We start from the raw sequence: 22,794 nt of genomic DNA on the forward strand, positions 1-22,794 counted from the left end.
ATATATACATTAATAATTTAATTTGATACTTAAATTATTGATACTAACTAGAGGGTCATTTATACTGTTAAGGCTAGAAAATACATCAACACCCACTATGCAGTAGTGTTAATAAAAAAAGGCACTCAAGAAAAGATGAAAGAATTACATTACAATATAATAAATACATTTTATAATAAAATAATAAGAATAGAGAATGAATAGTAAGTTTTTAAATATAAAGATGAAGATGAAGATACTTTAGTTCAAAATTTGAGCTTTGATAATATACCGTATTCAATACCAGTATTTTAACCTCCAAATCATCAAATTTTGATGAAAACTTTCATTTGATGAGACTGATGCTATGCTCTGAAGCGGGATTGGCTATGGGACATTGGAAGAGCGTCTCCACTCAAGTGTTCAGCTATGAAATGCAAACTCCCTGCACAAAATAATAGTCTGGAAGCAATTACACGATAAATCACGATTCCAAGTCACAGCTACCAAGGTTCTGTAACGCAATGTAGTCGTTTACGTCAGCGACTTCTCACCCTTTGTTACGCAGCATCGCCTGAAAGGCATCAGCTACCAACCCATCCTAAAATTTCCCTAAAGTAAATGCTTGGTCTTCTCAAAGGTTGTATTTTCACATTTTGGCTCACCAACACGGCACTTTTCATCCATTTTAGCCTCTGGAATAGGCATAGCTTAAAGCGTGTTTAGATTGTAAAAAAAACAATTCATAGCCAAGTCTACCGACCGGGCTTTTAATTCCCCCACTCTTAACTTCCAAGGTATAGCATATGCACACCACCACTGATGTTTCTTGTACTTGTGAAGTATGCAATCTTCTTAACTCCAAAATCTACCATTTCCTCTAGAATTTTGGACTCGTATATATATATATATATATATATATATATAATCCTATAGTTGGTTTAGCACAAAAAAAATTCTCTACAATTGCATTGCCCTATTGGCTATTTCCAGATGATAAAAAAGACCCATGTGTACCAAAAGGCACTTCACAAGAGCTTGCATAATTGCATAGTTCAATTTCCTGTTACTCATTCGCCATAATGCTCGTAGCACTTTTTACTTGAGTTTACAAAAAAGTTTAAATCGTAAAAGTCTTTGTAATAAAAAAAAAAAGTGGAAAACGAATACAAAGAAAAAGGCAACCTAGTAGCATCACATTTCCAAAACTTCTCAGGAAGCCTGAGATTTTTGGCGCTTCACATCCTGGACAATAGGCTCCTTCACCTGCAAAAGAGAAAAGGTCGCGGAAACCATGTGTTATAGGGGCATCGTCTTTCACTTGCCCTCCATGCAGAAAGTAAACTACAGCCCGTCGTTTCTATATGGAATCTAAAGCTTACCATGCTTGTTTTTCTGGATCGCTTGTCTTGACTGGGCCTACTGCAGATAACCGCATCAACTTCATCACACAAATTTGTGTTTCCGTTTAGTCTTCCAGTCTCGTACCCTGGCACAAAACTTTCTCTTGAAGCTACTGGCTGCACAATCCGGAGTTGATTACTTAGAAGGTGGCTCTAGATCCCAAGACTAAATGAAAAAGAGTAAAATTTTCCATCCCCCCTGCCTTTCCAATTTCTCTTCGTGTTATCTATATTACCTCCTGGACCCTACTTGTGGGGGTGTTTCCATGCTCCTTTCTCTTTGAAATTGTCTGCTCGCTCCGGATCGGGCCATTCTCATTTAAGTCAGATCTCACTCTCATGCGGGTGAGATCTGATCCGATGGAGTGTAGGACACCACAAGTGGACATGTCCTTGTCGTTATTCCCTGATATCAATATAGCAGATTGAAGTCTATATAAAGTGATTATACAAAGACTCAGGTAAAGCTCTGAAGCTGAACTTCAAGGAAGAAAGAAACTTTGATTAGGTACCTATAGCCTGGAACTCTACATGGTTGGACTTGTTATGTGGTTCGTTAGTATCAACTTCCTGTTCAATTTGATTTGTCAAAGAAGAACAGGGCAACTACATTAGATGGTATGTGCACAAAACAAAGTTTCTGGTTATTACCATTGCCGTAGTGTTGAAGACTTTGTTGACTTCTAGCAGCTTTTTCTTAGTCGTTTCAGAATGGATCACGCGCTTGCCTATGTGGTAAAATAGATGAATGAAAAGTAAGTCGACCGCAATATGATACTGCAAAACTATGCCAAGCACAAACTTTTCAGCGTGACTGCACACCTAGCCTTCGGTTGCCTTTGGCTTCAACAAAACCATCTATAGTCATTTTATTGATTATTTTGCGAACAGCGGCCTGGTTGGCTTCTCCTTCGAGCTTGCTCTGAAGCTTCGAAACGGTTATGTATTTCATCGGAAGAGCATGATACAAAGCCTGATATGGAAAAAAAAAATAAAAAAGTTAGCAAATGCTATGTGTAGAGCATAATCACAAGACACCTTAATATAAATTGGAAACGATCAGAAATTAAGTAAATATGGTTTCCCTATATCTACAAAGCCAATGACCTAATTCAACTGCTAGTTCTAGTTCTTGTGCTTGTAGTTGTAGAAATTTTTGGGAACGTTGAGGATATGATCCTTCTATGGAAACCATTCTCAACATACATGCAGTAAGTTGTAGACATAGGAATCGCATAATAGTTCCACATAAACGTGTTGATCAGATAGGCAAAATCGTTGGCATCGTAGATGAAAAATCGAATCCATAGACTGCAAACTAAGGAAAACAGAATAAAATAAATCTGACCTTCATATACATGTGATCTTCGACCTGGGGGATTTTGCCACCAACAGGAACTACTTGCCCATCTATTTCTTCCTTCACCATTGTGAACTCGTAACTAGAGTCCTAGTTTGTTCAAAAGCAAAGAAGTTAACTAACCATCTGATACAGATACCTTCGGTGCAATTAAAAAATGGGCTGGGGAAGATAAAGCAACCCTTTGCTTGTTAATGGCATAACTGTCCCTTCCAGTTTTAGATAGAACACCATCCTTAACAAGCTTTTCCATGATTTCTGAAATCCAATAAAATAGAATCAGAAACAAGAATAATTGTAATGAATCTCAAAATATGAATGTGCTTCGCCTTGTTTAAGGCTTTAACATGGGTCAAAGCCTCCATTTACCTTCGCTCAAAACCTGCATTTACAATAACACAAACAATATCATTAATATTGCACAAAGTGGGAACTATGGTAGATTAAAAAAATTTCTTTCGTAAATTAGTTGAAGTGGCTAATCGTACTGACATTCATTCGTGCCACTGTATCTCCCAAACTGTACCAAAAAAAAAAGTGTCCTTACCACGGAGATGTCCGGAAAATTTGAGAGAACATCAGTAAGCCCAACAGTATCGACGTGACGACAGTTGATCCAGTCCTTAACTCGGGCCAGTTGGTTTTCATCTTCCTCTGGATCCTGAGTATCATCTGCATATATACTAGATCGGTAATCAGAATAGCCACGGCCCAGCGTTTGGCACACAAAACCACAATAATTAGAATGAGGTAAAAAAAGAGTTAGGAAAGAAGCTGAGAGTTAATAAAAATATTGACGGGTCTTTGATTAGTCATTGAGTTAAGTTGCGCTGCTTAAGTAGAAATGTGTACTTCTAACGTTACCTTCATCAACGGTGCCATTGTTATTTTCCTGTTGATGTTTATCTGTTAAGAATTCTACTGTTAGTTCCATACTTCTAGTTAACTCAAACTTGAAAGTTAGAAATATTAGGGACAAAAAAATGGTGTAAAAAGGGACGCTCAAGTACTCACCGACTGGTGCAACTATATATTGATCTCCATCTGAATGGTTAACCTGAAGGTAATAAAAAATATTAACAACTTTCTCTGAACTTAATTTCTGTACCAGTACATCTGAAATCCGAACCATTCAATCGTAGTTGAATCTTCACGGGCAACTAAAACATAAAATTGGAGTAATGTAGCTGTTCACCTCGCTGTCAGAATCAGAGTAGTCATCCTTCAGAACAGAATCAGCTCCTAGGCTCACTTCATCATCTTGAATATCTTCATTTTCATCCTCACAGGGATCGAGCACACTCTTTACCTGTACACTGAATCCTTTCAGCAAGACTTTATAATTATGAACAACAGATCTGAATATCAGTCATTCTTCCCGTCTTCATCCTTTACCTTGAGAGCCAATACGAGATGTTTGCTATTCACATTCCCAACCTCCATTTTCAAAGGGTTTTTGGTCCATGGATTATGAGCTTCTTCTTCCGTGCAGCCTCTGAAGAATGGAGGCTCATAATCCGCAGGCTGCATTGATAGAAAATAACAATTATGTGTTGTGTATCTTCATCAAAGAGGAAAGTGAGAATGAATTGTGAAATTCTTTCTTGGACTGGTGTTTTAAAGCTAACAAAATGTACATGCACCTTACCCTAATTCCAAAATCTTATAAACGTCATGAATGCCACAATTATGTTTAACCAGTCCAACAAAGTAAGAAAACCACAAGAGTTACAAATGTATTGAGGTTATATGCAGATAATGTCAGAACTGCATAATTAGCTTCCCGATCTATATTTAACTATATAGAAAAATTTCAAAAACAAAACAGAAAGGCATAACAATTACCAAGTATTTGAAACCGAGTTATGAGGAAACATTTATAAAATAACTTACAGTCGCATCATCATAGTAGAGCAGTTTCATGAGAATCGTACGCTGAAGGAACAAAATTAAAATCAAATACTTGACGGTAAGTTCACCAATTTATCATATCTCATAGAACTGCATAATCAATCTCAGACAACGTTGCGTAATATCAAGTGGCGCCATGTGTGAATGATTTACCTCTTCAGGCATCCTATCCAGAGTTCTCATCAACTGAACCAGTGTCCGAACCATTTTACAAGCAGAACTCCTAAAAGATCAACATGCTTAACATGAACAAAATGTCTCGCTTCGAAGATCACGAGCCACGACAAGACAATCAACAAAAGACGTTCTAATATGTTTATTACCTCATCTGATTTGGAGTAATCTCGGTCGTGGAGGTGCACTTGAATGTTCCACCCTGTTTCTTGTTTCCAGTGCGATTGAGAGTCATTGAAACCTCCTGGCTATCAGAATTGGAGTAACTGAAAGAAACTGCAGTGGCACATTCCAATAGATCAATCCTCTGTAAATGTCCCTAGTTCACTCATTTTTAGCACAAGAATCTTTCCAGTTACCAATCAGTGTCTCGCTAAATGATTGCGACAATAATTTCGGGAGACATCGAACTTTATATTGAAACCTTACATGCATATTCCTCAATCATTGGTCCGTCTACGGTCTCACAAACGCAGAACAAAAGCGTTTTCAGATACTGCTTCTGCAATGCATCGTATACACCTGAAAACGCAATATGAAGGAACGTGGAAATGATCCGATCAAATTAACGTAATTAAAACAATGACGAAAAAGTTAATTCAGATCAAGAGGCTCAAACTAGACGTACCTTTCTCCATCCAATCAATCAGTCGGCGAGACTCTGCATCCATCGGCATGAGCTTTTTGATCTTCATCTCTGAAGATTACGTTGTTATTCCAAAGAAAACATCAGGAATTTTGAACTTTTGAACTATTAAAATAGAAAAAAAAAACAACTGACTGAAGAGAGCTTACCCAAAGCGGGAACAGACTTATCATTGAAGTACTTCTCTGGAAATAGGCCTCTGATGTAGGTAATATTGAATATAGCAATGCGGAGCAGGTTCCTCGTCTGTTTGAATTCACAAAAAAGTGATTAAAGCTCTAAGATCTAGCAGACGCGAAGAAAAAAAAAAAGTGAGGATCTCCGTTCACTTCGAACCAAATTTATATGTAGCACAGAGATGAAATTACGAATGTAACTCACTAACTATAGGAATGATAATTGCAGAACAAGTGTAAGCTTGAGAAAAAGCGAAAAATCTTCAGTGAACGAATTATGTCAAGCTTGAGCTTGACATAATTCGTTCTAAGTTGTCCGCATGAGGAATGGATTAGTCGCTATTCACAAAATTCAATAGAAACGGCATAACTGGAAACTCAGTAATTGGCTACATCAAGCTTAACAAGTTCAGACCCGATACATAGTATCAAATTCAATTCTCATGACCAGATGAAATAGATTTGTATTCGACAACTGACGCATGAACTAATTTGAATACTGATCAGAGTAAAAAAAGAAGATGAAAAAAGCCGAATCCGATCATTTAAATTCATGTACTACACTCTCAAGTCAAAACTAGAAAAATAGCAACAAACAATCTCATTCAATGCGATTGTCCGTGATTAAAAGCCAACATATGAAAGTATTAAAAAAAAGGGAATTCTGATGCTGATCACCAGAAGAAGCGAATCCTGCTCGGTGATTTCAGCTTCCTTCACTTTCTGCGCCACAACCTGGGGAAAACAACGACGTTACAAGTGCGATTCTGAAGCGAATGGGCAATTGGCATGTTTAGAGAAGTCGAACGACGTAGAAAGCAATAATTTAAGAGAGCTTTCTCGGCTCACCATGGTCTCAGCGCTTTCAGAGAAAATTAAGAATCGGAGCAAGAGGAGAAAAGCCCGGTGAGTTTTCTTTGAGAATTTGAATCGGAGTAAAGATATGAAAAATGTGGCGGGAGGCGAAGAAACCGGGGAATTTATAGTTGTAGTCCACTGTACTTGTAACAAGGAGTCGGATTACAATTACCAAAAAAAAAAAAAATTGTTCGACGAGCAGTTAAATTGTGGGCCCGGATCGCCATGATCACGTGCCGGGGCAGGAGGTGTTCGTTAGGCCTTTTTAATCATACCCTTCGGCCTTCACAATGTTCACATCCCTGCTTGGTGGCAACAGACCCCGCCTCGACGCCCCTTTTCTTTTCCTTCTATTTTCCAAACCAAATTAGCGATGCCCCATTCACAATAGCTCGCTCGATCACATATACAATGCAATTTCACTTACGAGAAGGAGCACGCGATGCGGCTTCTCTCACCTGATTAAAAGCACAAGCGAAAACAGCAAATTGTTATAACCTGAGTACTGTTGTTGCTTTATTAAATTTTCATTCTCTTCCCTGTTTCGAAGGCCAACACGTTTTTCCATTATAACAATGTTCATCACCTTCCATCATACTACATATAAGTTACAGTTGAAACTAATTATTCTCAAGCTAATTTATCCATGGAGCACAACCGAGTGACATCTTCCTTGTATAAAAAGGTTTTTGAACTGTTGTGTTGATTACACCTCGATCACATCTCCTCTCTTCCTCTTTGAAATCACAACCTAACTTCATAAAATGATACAGGTAAAAAACTGGCACAAGTGGCAACGAAACGTAGAACTGGAATTCACATTGAGGCTCATCTTTCAAAAGGATCTCCTCTACTTGAGTTTAGAGGACAAACGGCTGCAGCTATTTTCTCCCGAAGGTTGAATTTCTTTGCAATCAATGGCCGAACGTCTTCAACTCCAACCAAGCTCTCCAAAAACGGAAGTAATAAAAGCAGTTCTTTATCCGAGCGATCGTCAAACCAGCTTTCAATCGGTATTCCATTGTCGACTTGGAACCCAAAAGCCTAAGAGAAAGCCAAAATGTTAACAAAACAAAGACTTCCACCTATGGATATATCCTGTGTAAAGGATGAGCATAAGTATGCCATATGTTGCATAATTGGCATATTCTCAAAGTTTCGTTCTCATTGATAGTGAGAGAAATGATTATTCTGAGTTGACGATATAGACCACTTGCAGAATCATTCATGGAAAAACTGACAGAGGAAGTTTATTACAGTACCTGTGGAGAGTTATCGACTATGAGAACACGTGCCAGATCACGACCAAGAACTGACAAATCTTTGAGGTAATTCCCATCCACATAAACACAGGACTCTCGGTAAACACGATGACGAAATACCTTTCTCTTTGGATCAAGCACATTAAGTAGCTGTTCTGCATAAATGCTTTGACTAGCTGTAAATATAATAATCTCAAAAAGGCTGGAAACTCTATCCATGAAATCTCTGAGATGAGGACGACATCGAACATAGACTGTATGCTCTTGGAGGTTAAAATTTACAGGAAACGTGAAGTCTGCATCGTTACAAGGTTCTAGGGTGGAGTGCACCAAAGTTTCTGCAAATTAAAGTCTTTCTCAGCATACAAGCATAGATGTGCAAAATTCAAGCAGTGCCTCAACAAGCAATGACAATTCAAGAACAAGGTAAATCTTTTTTTTTTCTCTCAGAAGTTGAAGAAAAAGTTAGTCACATACAACATTATGTCCAAATTTAAGCAAGAAAGAATGCAAAAAGCTGATCCCCTGAAAAGTTGTCCCCAGGAAGAGGGTCATATGAAAGAAAGTCATAACAAATATTCCACTGCTAGGTTCAATCTGATACAGGAAACTACAAGCAGTTGCTTTGCTTTCAGATCCACTACCACCAAATGCATCACAATTTTAGAAGATGAAACTGGTGATTTGATGCTCCATCCATCACTTTAATGATGACAATAATACCATGATGAGTGGCAGAAAATTAAAAGCTAAAATGTACACCAGATTTATCCATCATCATAAATAAATGATGAAAATGATACAATATAGATAACTGTTTCCTTTTTCTTACCGTCCAAGTCCAAAACAAGAGTAGTAGGAGGGCAACTCCGCGTTTGTTTTGGCAGTAGCATGGGGCGAAAAGTTGGAACAACTAATGACAAGTCTGGTAAATTCTTTATGAAAACATAAGGATCAAAGTCATCAAATTCCTCATATTGATCATCCTCCACATAAACATCAGCTGACATAGAATCTTGACCATGCTCATCGATGCATTCAAGCTTAGAATTCTTCATGGCAAGATAGATGGCTGAAACTTCAGATGAAAGACTTGCTCCCTCCAAATCCACATGACAACAAGAATCTATATCATTTCTACCTATGGTATTCATCTGATCTCCAAGTCTCTCGGAATTCAAAATTCCGGATGATGTTTTTGTATCTATATCCATATCTGCAGGTAAAGTCACTGTCTGTTCTGGATAATTAGTCTCTTCCCCAATAAGCGATTCAGAAGTTTCTTTATGAACATTCAACACATCAACCTGGGGGTATTCTGTCTCACGATCTTGACTCTGGTCTCCAGTCCTAAAGTATTTGACAAAATCAACTACAAGGGAGGGAAAGGAAATTTTCACGTCAATAAACTAGTGAATACAAGAATATATTCTCCATAGAAATTATTAAGAATAACATTTTGCAAATTGAAGAATCAAATTTAGTAAACCCACCTCCATTGGCAATTTCCCCTCCAGCATGTTTAGAAATGTGAAAGGATGGAGAAAATATGGTTTCCATCATGCAATTAGCAGTTTCCTCACTGCAACTCTGCAATATATTTTAAGAAATGTTAGAAGACATTGTACAAAGAAATGGCATTAGTCATTATGAGATGATCTTATGGAAGCGAACATGCATGCAACACCAAAACATGTGCATGCACGCATGATAGGGCTGAATGATTACCTTGCAATCCAAGGAAGCACCACTAACCACATCATGCCCCAAACAAACATCAGGAGTCTCATTACGCAACAACTCATATTTAGCATTTAAATTCATTGCCACAACAGGCTCCCTTTTCTTCTTTGGAACAGCACCAGCTGAAATTTATTGTGGGAATATGACAATTAAATTTAATAGAAAAGGGAAGGATTAATAGAGGACAATAAGTACACTGAATAGACCAATGACAGAACTATTGATAGTCACTTAAATCACTGAGCTTATTGACCATCACTAACTAATTCATCACGATGTGGTTGCTAATATTTCAAATCGCATGATAAAACATACTATATTTTTTATTGGTAAAACTGCATGATAAAACATATTATAAGGCATAAAGAGCACAACATACATGTCTTTCAGGCGATCTGCACTAAACATTAAGGGGATGCTTGGAGAATGAGATGAGATGATAATTTTGTGAACAGCAGTAAGATGGTTTGTGAATAATAATGAGATAGTTTGAGTTAATTATATATTGGGTTACGGGAAATGAGAGAGAAAAAGTTGAATAAAAGATATCATAAAGTTAAAATATTGTTAGAATATAATTTTTTAATATAATTTTTGCTTTAGGATTTAACACATTGGAGTATTTCACATTAATTATCCTTTTTTTCCTTTCTTTTTTTTTTTTTTTTGGGGGGGGGGGGTACTTGATATTCAAAACTATAAATATATGGTAAATATGTAGAGCCATCTGTAACACCATTGATAAGTTGTTACGGCATATGTAATAATACATGGGGGGAATAAAAGAAGAAACTAAATTTTAAAATAACTTAAACTGACAAAATGACACAAAAAAACAGAAAAAAAGGGCATGAACCAGGAATGATACAAGAAGAAATGCTTTAAAAATTTGTAACTTATTAGGAACTCTTTTTTTTATAAGTAATAAGAGATTTTATTCCCAAGAATAGGCATAAGCCCAAGTACACAGGTCGTATACAAAGAAAATACCTACTACTTTTTAATACCAAAAGGAAAATCTAAGACAAATTCTGGAAATTATCAACCATTACAAAAGCTTTAGCCCACAAACTCAAAGTACTAAAGAAAAAATCCCTAAGGTCTCCAAATGAACGTTCTTTATCTTTGAAGCATCTCCCATTCCTTTCAAGCCATGGACACCACATGAGACAAGGAATCATCTTCCAAATATCAACAGCATTCTTGCTACCCTTCAATCCCTTCCACCCTACCAATAAATCCACCACTTCCTTGGGCTTTACCCAAAGAAGACCAAACCGAGTCTAAACCTCATTCCACAAGAACCTGGCCACTTCACAATGAAGAAAGAGATGATTAACAGATTCCCCATCCTTCTTGCACATGACACACCAATCGGCAATGTACATACCTCTCCTTCTAAGATTTTCAGTCGTCAACACTTATTAGGAACACTATATAACTAAAATTGTAATAAGGTTTCTGAACATACACATGCGAAGATTTTTCTCAAAACTATTATGTGAATTTATGTAAATAAGTAGGAAGGTAACAACTTACCAAGTCTATGTTTTGTAGCTGTAGATGTAATCAAGTCTTTAATTTTATTTTCCACACCTTGCACATTTTCAGATAGCTTCTGCTGAGCTCTTGAAACCCTGGGACAGGCGTGCCCACAAGCAGCACTTCCTCCAGAATTTTTTTTCTTTGTTTGCATTTCTATCTCAGGAAGACTTCTCCAACTTAAGATGACTTCCAATACCAACTTGGCTTGGTGTAACAAAATTCAAATTACAGCTCCTGAACAAAAACTGTCCTGTTCTGTAACAATATCCATCAGACAGCAGCCAAGGATAGGTCAAAGCAATTTGACACAATGAGATTTAGTAATCCTTTAAATCTTGGAAAAATAAAATTAAGATTCTCCATACAACCAGAATAGCGAATACCACCACGTATACCATAAAAGTTTGGCAGATCATCAACAGTAAGTTCTATCCATATATATGTTCCTAGACCCAGTTTCATTTTATTGAAATTGAGAGATTAACCCAAATGAATCTCTGACTTCTTTGTGTGTTCTTTTTTTTTTTTTTTTTTTATAAGTAACTTTTTTGTGTGTTCTATAAATAACTCTCATCAGCTATCACTATTTCATAGAATTGCTTAGATCAAACACTTCCCATATTTCATTCCAATAAGTAAATTGTATTGTGCTCTAAATATACGTCTTGGGGAAAAGAATGTAGGTGAGATTTGCCCTCGTTGTACCTATATCTAAAAAAAATGGTTTTTATAACATGGAGAAATAAAGAAGCCTTCACAATAGCTGGGGAGAATTGAGTGATCATAAAATGGATGCCTAGATTTAATATGCGTACCTGTTATTGTTACTTTATTTTTCATCATAATTCATATACAATTATAGTAAGTATAGCTAAGTTAATAGAGAGTAATACTAAATCCATAGTATAAGAATATAACTAGGCACATATATTTTTAATGCAAGGAGAAACTAATATTAAAAACCTTCACATTCATAGTAATAATAACCATTATATCCAAGCATTATATACCAATGTTTCTAAAAAAAATAGGTTAAAAATAGTGAGAAAGGAAGGGAAAAGCTTGTAATTTATTTTCCACAGCAACATGAAATTGGCTAAAAGCTGAAAGTTTTAAGTTCCTTATGATATATTCTCCATGTTAATATGAAAACACTACATATCTCTCCTTGACATGCATGTTCATTTGAAAATACTTCCATAGTAAATATAATGGCATATAAAATAGAGTTCTCTCTTATCGTGATTTCTTATGGAGTGGCATGGGGGATGAACTCAAATTCCATTTAGTCAATTGGGATAAGGTATGCACCCCAATCTCATCTGGTCATTTGGGAATTAGAAATTTAAGGATTTTTAACCAGGCCTTACTTGGAAATGGATGTAACAATATAATATAGAACCGGAAGCCCTATAGAAGTTGGTGATTGATTGCAAATATGGAGGTGAGTAGGGGGGTTGGTGCACTAGAGAGGTAAGTGGAGCTTATAGAGTGGGAGTGTGGAAACACATTAGATGTGGGTGGGGGAATTTTACTCGGAGAAAAAATATTTGCTACCGTGGATTGTGTAATCGCCGCGTAATCGCTTTAAAAAAAAATGAATAAAACATGGGACCCATATGAAAAAAATTAATTTTTTAATAGTGAATCCCACTCTTTCTCAAAACGATTACGTTACATTTACGCACTTCACGGTTATATGTAGAATTACTCTTTTACTCATCACACTAGACTTGTGTTGGGAGATGGCTCTAGAAGAAAATTCTAGAGAGACCTTTGGTGTGGTAATAATGCCTTAAAGGAATCATTCCCTTAAGTTTTCCGTGTTACAAGTGAGAAAGAAGCTTCAGTGGCTAATATAATGGTGATATAAGGGGACCAAGTCCAATGGAACATTAACTTTAACAGGGCGGCCTAAGACTAGAAAGTTGGTAGCTTTGAGGAATTTTTGAGTCTCTTGTATTCCATGTTGCAACCGAGCACTCTAAGTGTTGACTCGCTGTGGTGGGTACCCGTTGGTAAAGGCACATTCTTGGTTTGCTCTTTCTATAAGTCTCTCACTCAGTCGTAAAACATTCAGTTTCCATGGCGAAAGATTTGGCGAAACAAGGCACCTCCTAAAGTGGCATTTTTTTGCTTGGACAACATCTCTAGGTAAGATTTTGACGACGGATAATTTGTGGAAGCGCAAGGTGATCATAATAGATTGGTGCTGCATGTGTAAGAAAACTGGCGAGACCGTCGATCATCTCTTACTGCATTGTGAGCTTGCTAGAGCGCTATGGGATGAAGTTTTCATAGATTAGACTTAGCTTGGGTTATGCCCGCCCTCATAACAGTGCTGCTGGCCAACTGAACAGTGCTGGGAGGTTTCCCACAGATCATGGGTTATGCCTATTATTATTGATACAACTGTTTACTTATAAAAAATATTAGAGTTCTCTCTCTCTCTCTGAGATGCACTTGATTCTGAATTTTTCCAATCCATTCATAGATTTGCAAAAGCTCTCATTTTCCAGATGAGTAAGGCCAAAAACCTCAACGAATCAATCAACTAAACCCACAATAATTTCCAAAAATAAAACGCCATATAAACACTGAAATTCAAGCATCCAATATAATAATAAATTATAAAAAGCACAGTCCAAGCTGGGCACTATATCCAAGCAAACCCTAAAAAGCAAAACTTTCATTGACAATAATATGGACCCCGAAAATAACAATTAGAGGTACAGCCTGAGCTAAAAGCAACTAAAATTCCAGAACTAGTACCCGATACAGAACCAAATGAGCGAAGATCAGAGAAATGATGATCGCGGGAGCTTTTTCCTGCATTCAGAAATTTGAACAGTAAATTAGTTCATAAAATGAAACAAGTGGAATTTGAGGAACAAAAACCCCTAGATTTTGTTTACCAATGTGAGCAGGGATTTGTTTTTGAAGTGTTCGGAGGTTTTTCCCTCCAAAGGTTGGGAAAAATGAGAGGGAAAATGACGAGTGATCGAAAATTATTTTTTCCCGAACAAAGGGATGAGAAGATAAATAAATATCGGGGGGATTTTTTAGATTTTCTCAACAAGTAATTATTACCAGAATTTTTTTCTCCGATAATAATTTCAAAAAGTTTCTTGCCAAGGCAGTCTATAAGCGTTTACGTGCCGCAGCTACAAATATAATAACTACTCGCCTTATTTAGCAGGCGCGTGTCTTATTAGCAGCAGCAAATAATACAATTATACAATTAAAACGCTCTCTCTAGCCCACACCCTAGATGTCAGGTATAATTGTATTTTTTATAGTCACCACTAACCCCCTGGGTTGTACTGACATTACAACCCACAGAATATTCTTCCATCTGTTATTGAGTAATGAAACATAGTAGAATAAAAAATCAAACACAACGCACCAGGTGTGAATATAAAAAGAAGACTCAGAATATATCTAAAGAAAATTTAATCATGTGTGTGTATGTATATATATATATCTAAACTAATTAATAAGTTTTAAATTTTGTTGGTAAGTTTGAATGGAAAAGTTGGGAAGTTTACCGAGTAGAATAATCATACACACATATCCTTTTCATAAAGAATATACCAGTGAAGGGATTCTTTCATTGACAATCAAATCAAAGGTAAGACTCCGAATCACATAAAGAACGTGGTTTATCTCTTTGCTTTTTTCTCGAAGAGAAACATTCAACTTATATTTCCTACTATGTATGTTTTTCTGTGAAGTGAGAGCCAGACACTGAAATAAAAGCTGAAGGGAAGCAAGGGCCATTTACCCACGAAGTCAAACAAAGATCCAAACTGCCAAGGGATTATATTCCTAATCACACTATTTTGATCATTTATAGTGCTTGCACATGTAACTCCAATATTATGCTCATACTCTTTAACCAGACAATGTTCTCTCTCTCTCTCTCTCCCTCTCCCTCTCCCTCTCCCATTTATAAAATGTCTCTTCAAAATCTCCCCAGAAGCAAGAAATGCATAGCTTTTTTTAAGCATATATTACCTCTGCGGCATGACTTATAAGTTACGTACAAATGTTTATGACAAAAGCTTCAGATATGTCCAGAGGAACACCCCACCAAAAGAGTTTGTGTTTTTTTCCAATCTTTCTTATTTTTTGGCTTAACCTCAGAAATCGCATAATTCATGAATTAAATAACATGAACCAACTTGGGCTTTTTTCCTTCAACTTTCCCAACAACCAAACAGATTCATTAAAAAGGGCAAAATAGAGACTCAACGAATCCATAAACAAGTCGATTGGGCCAATGCAGATTACAGAAAGAATCCATAAACAACCCAAACCAGTATCAAATTAAAAAAAAAAAAAAAAGAAGTTTCCAAATAAAAGTCGTAGCCAACTCTTTTCCCAACACATTTCAAACGTAAAACATTCCAAAAAGCACACGGCCACCAGCAAACAGATGGTCAAAGCATCCATCCACCACCGCACGATCCATTTCAACGGTAAATAGTTCACATACCCAATGACCTTGTACTCACGCACAGAAACATAGTTACAAGGAGAGAGAGAGTACCCGAACAACGCCCTAGAGGCAAAGGTCGACGGAGACAGAGATGCGGCGACGGAGAAGGAGATGCACCGACAGCGACGGAGATGCATCGACGGCGACGGAGATGCGGCGACGGCGACGGGGTCACGATGATGGCGGCTAGGGACCTAGGGTTTCTGCTGCTGCCGCAGCGTAACGAGAGAGAGAGCGAGAGACTAGAGAGAGAGAGTCAGGGTGGAGTTTTTATCCATAAGAACGGCGTCGTTTTGATATTTAAAAAGACCCGGATACCGGGTTTAAACCCGGTACCCGAGTCTCTAACCCGTACGCGGACCGGGTTGGTCCTGGGTTTGCATCCCAGTTTCCGGACCGGGTTTGAACAGTTACTTTAAAGGGGGTCGTATTGTTCAGTGGACTGGATTTGTCTTAAATTAGTTTTCGACAAGTGTCTCTACTTCATGAAATTTTAATAGGCATCCCTTCTTTCTATGATGTTTTTAGAATAACCCCCAATGCAAGCAGTAATTTGCTTATACGAGCTAGACTCTTGAGAGCCGTTCATTGTGCCACTCCCATTGTAATTTCGGCCATAAGATTAACCATTTGACATTTAAACGCAAAACAGCTAACCCATTGTGAACATTCTTAACTTGGTTTGATTTCACAAATCTTTGAAACAATCACATTCTATCTCATATCATCTCAACATCTAAATACTATTTAAGTATAAGTATTTTTTAATTTCAAATTCTTAAATTTTCATCTAATCATTATAATTTTTTCAAACTTTCAAATAAAACACAAAATAATAATAATAATAATAATAATAATAATTTTTTCAAATTTCAAAACAAAAACTATATTAAAAAATTATATTTTAACTTTATTTTAGCTTTATAATTTGTTTGTTCAACTTTTTCTCTATCCTTTCTCAAAATTTCATAAAAAATTTTAACTCAAATAATTTTACTATTATTTATAAATTATCTCATAATTATTCATAAATTTTTCATCTGATCTATATAACTAAACAAAACTTTAACTAGTTGTTTGTTGGTAAGGTATATCCAAAATTTCTCATCAAACAAAAATATTTCAAACTGGACCGAAGAGAAGGAGGCCTGCCTGACCTAGATCAATGGGCTTCAAGACCCATCCAAAGATGAATTCGGTCAGCCCATGAGCGGGTGTAGTCAACAGAGGCTTCGGCTTCGCGTGAGTTTGGACAAGGGGGCAATTCTGTGGGCGAAGTCTCCGGATACGATATGGTGCAATATGCATATACGAAACGCAAGGATTAATGGATTAAAACAATATCAATCTTATAATTATGGACAGATAAGGACATATCTTACTTTGGTAGATTCTAAAGTTATAGATTTGCATCTAAAAAAAGCTAAAACTTTTGGTACATATAATAATATATATAGCCTTAAATATCTTCGCCGACGAAAATATTTGTCCAAAAGACATATTTAAATATCTAATTCTTGTAAGGGTCTTTGCGCTGTACAAGAGACATATTTATAGATGAAAAATAATGCAATCACGACAAAATTACATATATAATAATCACATAATATTATATCTTAAGAATATTACCATAATGCTAGGGACAGTACGAAAGTGTGTAAGTTTTATATATTTTTTGTGTGAATTTCAAATTTACATACTTTTTTTTAAAAATAATGCGCAGAGTTTACACGCTCTATGACTATACAAAATCATATTTCATTAGAATCAATATAAATTTATAACAATTTTAGCTTGAAACCAAGCTTTATAGAAATCTCATATTGTTTGAGAAAAACAAATTCTTTTTGTTTATTGTAATGTTGATCTCAAACGAATTTAATTATAACGCCTACTAGTCATATTTAGAATAAAAGTCCATATATATATATACATGATATAGATTTGTCTTGAATCGTTTCTCATGTATATTTAAACAATCTTACATCTTGGGATGTTGTCATACTTGGAATCTAATGATTTGCAATCAAATCTTCATGGGGCTCGCAATCTTTCTTCGAAAATAAATCATAAAATCATGATGGGTGTATGTTGATTTGTTCGAGTACTACATGAAATGGCTGCTCCAAGCTCTTGTCACTTTGATTAGAGAAAAATAGACAAGCTTTTTGGTCATCGATGGTGGACAACGTACTTTATGAAGAAAGATAGAAAAGACGTGAGGTTATATGTGTTTCGACAGGTCCCATATATATAAGCATGTCAAAATATAATTGCAAAAGCAGATTGACAAACAAATAATGAAATAAAGGTGTTAAGCTAGCTAGGCTCAATCTTGCTCGGAGTTACTTTTAATACAATGACATGCATATATAAAGAAAAACAGCGTATCTTGCGATGTTATTAGGTGCCACTTTTGTTTGCTCCTGGCTAAAAGCTCTAACTTTATTCCCACCATACATCAATTTGGAAAGAGAAATATTTTAATCACAAATAAATTACATAAAAGTAATCTCACAAACTGATATGATTTCATTTGGTTCGTCGGATTATAAAGTTACTTTTATTATAAAACAGATCTAACGGATCGCATGAAACTACGTCAGTTTGTGGGATTACATTTTTATAATCTCTTTATGGCTATAGCAGCCCTCATTTAAAAAATGATTTCGATGTGATCTATTTCCTTCACCGGGTTCCTCTAGCCTAACCTTTTTAATTTCAAAAAAAAAAAAAGGAAGAAGAAAAATTGGACATTTTGGAGGATAATGATCTTGGGCGTTGATAACTATATGTTGTAAACTGTGAAATTACCACTTGTTCTAAAAATTTAAACTGATGGAAATAGATAGATTTCGTTATTTATTTTATATCTTAAGACTCCCTCCCACTTATAGGCCAAACTTCTCATCTGATACCATGAAAAATTACAATTTATCCCAAAAACTTAAACAAATGAAAAGAGATAAATTTTATTATTTATTTTATATCTTAACACAAACTATTAAGGGTTCCGCTAGCTTCAAGTTAATTAGAAACTTAATATGAGATTAAGTACATACGTCTCTCTTCGATCGGATTCATCTTATGGAATTGGTTGTCTGTAAAACAATATTATATATGAGACCTGCGTGTTTGGATCAATTGAACCTGCATAATTATAAGTACTCAAAGTCAACAAACTTCCCATAAGTAATTAAAAAGCACTAGTCTTCTTAAACTTATGCTACACATATACATTGAGGTACTTTGAGGATTAAGTCCCTTTCTAACCCCAATTCATGATCACATAAGCACTACTGGACTTACAAACTTAATCGATCACACCATTTTTTCCTTCACACATGCACAAAATTATTCTAATTACACCATGCAACTAGCTTTTCATATGCTCATTATGCCACATCTACGGATCATGCAACATGACAACGGCGTTTTCATTTCAAGGGAGAGCTTCAAGCATTCTGAAAGATCTACAGATTCTATTGGAAGCCATTTAAATTCATGGAGAAGCCGTCCGAGCCACAAATGCACCGTGGCTAAACCTAGTGCTCTGCCAGGACACACCCTACGACCCGATCCGAATGGTGCAAGTCTTAGATCAGAGCCCATGATGGATACCTCTTCCTCAATAAATCGTTCGGGTCTAAAGACCCATGGATCCTTCCAAATGGATGGGTCGTGGGTTATGGCCCACATGTTCACCATTGTTGTTGTGCCAGCTGGCACAAGAATCTTTCCAACGTGGACATCGTGGACAGCAAGACGGGCCCACGAGAGTAATGGGCCTGGAGGGTGCATGCGGAGGACTTCTTTGACTATGGCCTGAAGGTAAGGGAGGTTTGGAATATCGGAGTCTTGAACTTGCCTGTGATTGCCAACGCACGTGTCGAGCTCATCTTGGACTTTCTTTTGTATGTCTTGGTGAATAACCATCCTGGCCATGATCCACTCGAGAAGTACGGAGATATTATCTGTTCCTCGAAATATCATTTCCTGCATGAGGTCATAGGAAAAGAAAAATAATATTATAAATACAAAACCAACTAGCTAGATTGCAGCTTCAAAAGTGCTTAGAAATATCTTATCTTGTTAAGTTAAAGTAATATATGTGGTCCCAAACCCATTTGATATTTCCATGAGGTCATGTACTTTGTGATGATGATTCCTTGCAGGTATAATTCGATCAGCTAAAAGAACTTTTAAAACCAGGCTTGTTAAAGGGCCACTCATTAATATCAGCAATTATTGCTAGATTTGAAGATGAATAAGAGATCAACACAATTTCAAAATCTAGCCAAAGCTTCATAATTTTGGTAAGCTACCGATCATGCACAGTACGTATTGTACGTGCTATTGGTGATAAGAGTTTTGCTACATAACTTCTTTCGTATTATATATTTTATATTTTTTTTAAAATTTAAAATTTTTTAATTTTTTTTAAATTATTTTTTAGTTTATTATTTTTTAATTATTTTTTATTTTTTATTTTTTATTTTTTATTTATATAATAAATATTTGATAAAAGAAAAAAATAATAAAACTTATAAAAAATATTAGATGTAGAGTGTAAAAAAGTTGTGAAGATTTATACCGAAGGAATATTCTTAGGATGAAAACTGGAAAAATATCTGAAATCATGATAAAAAATATCTCATGTGTACGTCAAACAAGCTGATCAAAAGAGATGCCTGGCAACAATTATGGGGAGAATAAATATATATATGTGTGTGTGTGTGGATGGGTGTGTTAGAGATCAGTGCGAAATTAATTCTACCTCTTATAATTTTTTCTTGCACATATATATCATCAGCACGAATTCTTTCTAAATTAATCCTCATGTAAAGTATTATCAACATGAAAGCTTAAGAATATTCATATATATGATAGGGATGATTCAGAAATTACTCATATATGGTATCTGTTGCCTGATATTTAATTCTTTATCATTTAACTCTTCAGCATGTTGATATATATATATATATATATGTACGTATGTATAAAGTACTATGGGAAATATTGCATGGCATTGTTAGAGTGCGAGTATTGATTGTAATGCATGCATGCTATAGAGTCCTTACCCACAAGACAGCTACCATGTCCGAGTCACTTAGTCGATCCTCCATGGGCAGGGATAGCAAAGCACTAAGAAAATCATTCCCAGCACTGAACTCCCCAGCTCTTTTTCTTTCTTTTACCATCTCACCCACCACGCTATTAACCTTACCTGCCAATCTGTGGCAATTTCTCTTTACCCCCTGAAAGTCTAAAAACTTCAGAGGCAAATGGTCCTCCCAATTAAATTTTGCAATGAGATCGTACCCTTCTCTGACCATCTCGCCCAAGCACTCTTCTCTTTTTAATTCTAAGCCACTTCCAAATACACTCTCTAGTATGTTACTTAGAGATCCTCTTTGAAATATACCTCTCAATTCCACAAACCCTCTGCCCTCCATCTCCTTCAAAGCTCCCTCCAACATTTCATTAGCCACGCGTTGCCTTAGTGCCTCTAGCCCAGAAATTCTCCTAGGGGAGAACATGTAATTTGCAGCAATCCTACGAAGATGACGCCAATAGTCACCGGCGGGAGCGAAGCCAATGGCGCGCTCAAACATGAGTAAACGAGCAGAGATTTTCATGGGCCGATCTGAAAAAGAAGATCCGCATAGGATTTCCTTTGCGGTCTCCGGATGGCTGCTGATGATTGCACGCGTGGTTCCTAGACTGAATGCCATGAGCCGAGTAGCACCATGCGAGGAAGCCATGGCAGCCAACTTACGATGAGCAAGAGTGCTCATTTGGTTGGGTAAGGTACCGAATATTGGCCAACCAGACGGACCTCGAAGTTTGGGAGAGTTTTGATGGTGGTTTCTCCATGCAAAGCCCCCCGGGACAAGCCAATAATTTAGGAGGATTGCTAAGATCATAAACAAACACGGTAAAAGGATTGTGATAATTAGAGGCCATGGATAAGTACTTAGGTGTGTGGCTACAATGCAAAGCAATAAAAGAGAGAGGTTGGCTAGCACGACGGAGTCCGCCATGTTTTGTCCAAAGAGCTGAAAGCTGCGAAAGGACTAAATATATATTGAGAAAGCAAATGGAATTGTCTAGAGACGAGATAGACGTCTGTTGTTGGAGGAGGATTGCATGTAAACGATTTGAATTTATAGAACGTGGAAAGTGATCCTGGTTGAAGTGTGGTCAGTGATCTGCTAACCATGGTTAATTAGCACGTATGTGCGTGCTAGCCCTCATGTACGTGGGGGCGCGCTTCTCCAAAGCCACGGGAGAAAATCATGGATTCAAATTATATGTATACAATATATTTTACAAGAGGTTTTGATATATATATATCCTATGTTCTCTGTTTTTCTTCTGTAAATAATTTCATTGCGCGCGCGTATACTTTCTTTAATATCATGTATTTCTTATTAATTTACATATATAATTTTATATTATTTACTAGGGTCGACGTTCTTTTTGGGTACAAGTGTCTCAATGATACATAGACTAATTGTTTTTTTGACCTATTTTACTAGAATTTTTCAATATTTTATAAAATAATAATATCTTACGTGATATGTTAAATTTATTATATAATAAAAAAATTTAAATATAAAGTATTAGAGACCAAGTCATGTTAATTTATATATTTATTTTAATAAAATCTTTATTTAAATCAAATATTTCTTAATTTAATATCCCCTCTAAAGTTGCGGTTCGGAGGATCGTAATCTAACAATGTTCATGGATTATTTTTCAGGTGAGGTTCATTGAGAAGCCATTACACTTATCACTTCTCAACAAACCAAAAAAAAAAAAAAAATTTGTACGTGCGACAGAGCAAATATCTTCCGTACACTTTATTAGGCCCTTTCCCAGTTTCCCGTAGAACCTCTATGTAATCCAGCGTGCGAGGATCCACTATAGTTTGCACTAACTCATAAGTACAAGTCCAATCATCCCCTCTATTTTGTGACACCTTTCGATCCGTTAATGGATCCCTCTTCTGGCAACATTCCCATAAGGAAAATGATTTATCTACAATAAATTGTACAATATATTATATAATAATATGTTAAATGAAGGATATATTTATAAAATCATCTTATTTTTATAAGATGATTTTATAAATATATCCATTATTTAACACATTATTACATTATTGTATAATGTATTATATAAAATATTATAGATGTATCATTACTCAAAAACAAACGATTATACCAATTT

The 22,794-nt window shown here is 36.1% G+C and overlaps 3 protein-coding genes across 4 annotated transcripts; all 3 read right to left on the bottom strand.

The window, feature by feature from the left end:
- Positions 1-1,025: 1,025 nt before the first annotated feature.
- On the bottom strand, positions 1,026-6,584 carry LOC109003178 (meiosis-specific protein ASY1). The gene is made up of 22 exons (XM_018981202.2): positions 6,499-6,584; positions 6,328-6,384; positions 5,623-5,719; positions 5,456-5,524; positions 5,257-5,349; positions 4,977-5,103; positions 4,807-4,876; positions 4,636-4,677; positions 4,138-4,266; positions 3,938-4,051; positions 3,757-3,799; positions 3,607-3,648; positions 3,290-3,414; positions 3,112-3,124; positions 2,924-3,000; positions 2,731-2,832; positions 2,205-2,355; positions 2,034-2,110; positions 1,895-1,952; positions 1,619-1,788; positions 1,362-1,499; positions 1,026-1,245 (listed from the first exon to the last, which is right to left on the bottom strand). Exons 1-22 carry the CDS (start codon positions 6,499-6,501, stop codon positions 1,192-1,194), a joined length of 1,851 nt encoding a protein of 616 aa, XP_018836747.1. The 5' UTR covers positions 6,502-6,584; the 3' UTR covers positions 1,026-1,191.
- Positions 6,585-6,995: 411 nt separating this feature from the next.
- On the bottom strand, positions 6,996-15,832 carry LOC109003179 (CTD small phosphatase-like protein 2). 2 transcript variants are annotated; one of them, XM_018981203.2, is made up of 8 exons: positions 15,610-15,832; positions 13,830-13,886; positions 11,052-11,312; positions 9,498-9,634; positions 9,263-9,359; positions 8,602-9,141; positions 7,770-8,107; positions 6,996-7,551 (listed from the first exon to the last, which is right to left on the bottom strand). In XM_018981203.2, exons 3-8 carry the CDS (start codon positions 11,206-11,208, stop codon positions 7,336-7,338), a joined length of 1,485 nt encoding a protein of 494 aa, XP_018836748.1. In that variant the 5' UTR covers positions 11,209-11,312; positions 13,830-13,886; positions 15,610-15,832; the 3' UTR covers positions 6,996-7,335. The 2 variants fall into 2 exon arrangements, with proteins under 2 accessions (XP_018836748.1, XP_018836749.1); XM_018981204.2 differs by having other exon boundaries at positions 11,052-11,307; positions 15,610-15,824.
- Positions 15,833-18,692: 2,860 nt separating this feature from the next.
- On the bottom strand, positions 18,693-21,699 carry LOC109003177 (cytochrome P450 78A5-like). Its single transcript, XM_018981200.2, has 2 exons — positions 20,640-21,699; positions 18,693-19,554 (listed from the first exon to the last, which is right to left on the bottom strand). The coding sequence occupies exons 1-2, from the start codon at positions 21,600-21,602 to the stop codon at positions 18,943-18,945; spliced, it is 1,575 nt and encodes a 524-aa protein (XP_018836745.1). The 5' UTR covers positions 21,603-21,699; the 3' UTR covers positions 18,693-18,942.
- Positions 21,700-22,794: the final 1,095 nt, after the last annotated feature.

Source organism: Juglans regia, chromosome 13 (assembly GCF_001411555.2).
Source record: "Juglans regia cultivar Chandler chromosome 13, Walnut 2.0, whole genome shotgun sequence".
Taxonomy (NCBI): Eukaryota; Viridiplantae; Streptophyta; class Magnoliopsida; order Fagales; family Juglandaceae; genus Juglans; species Juglans regia.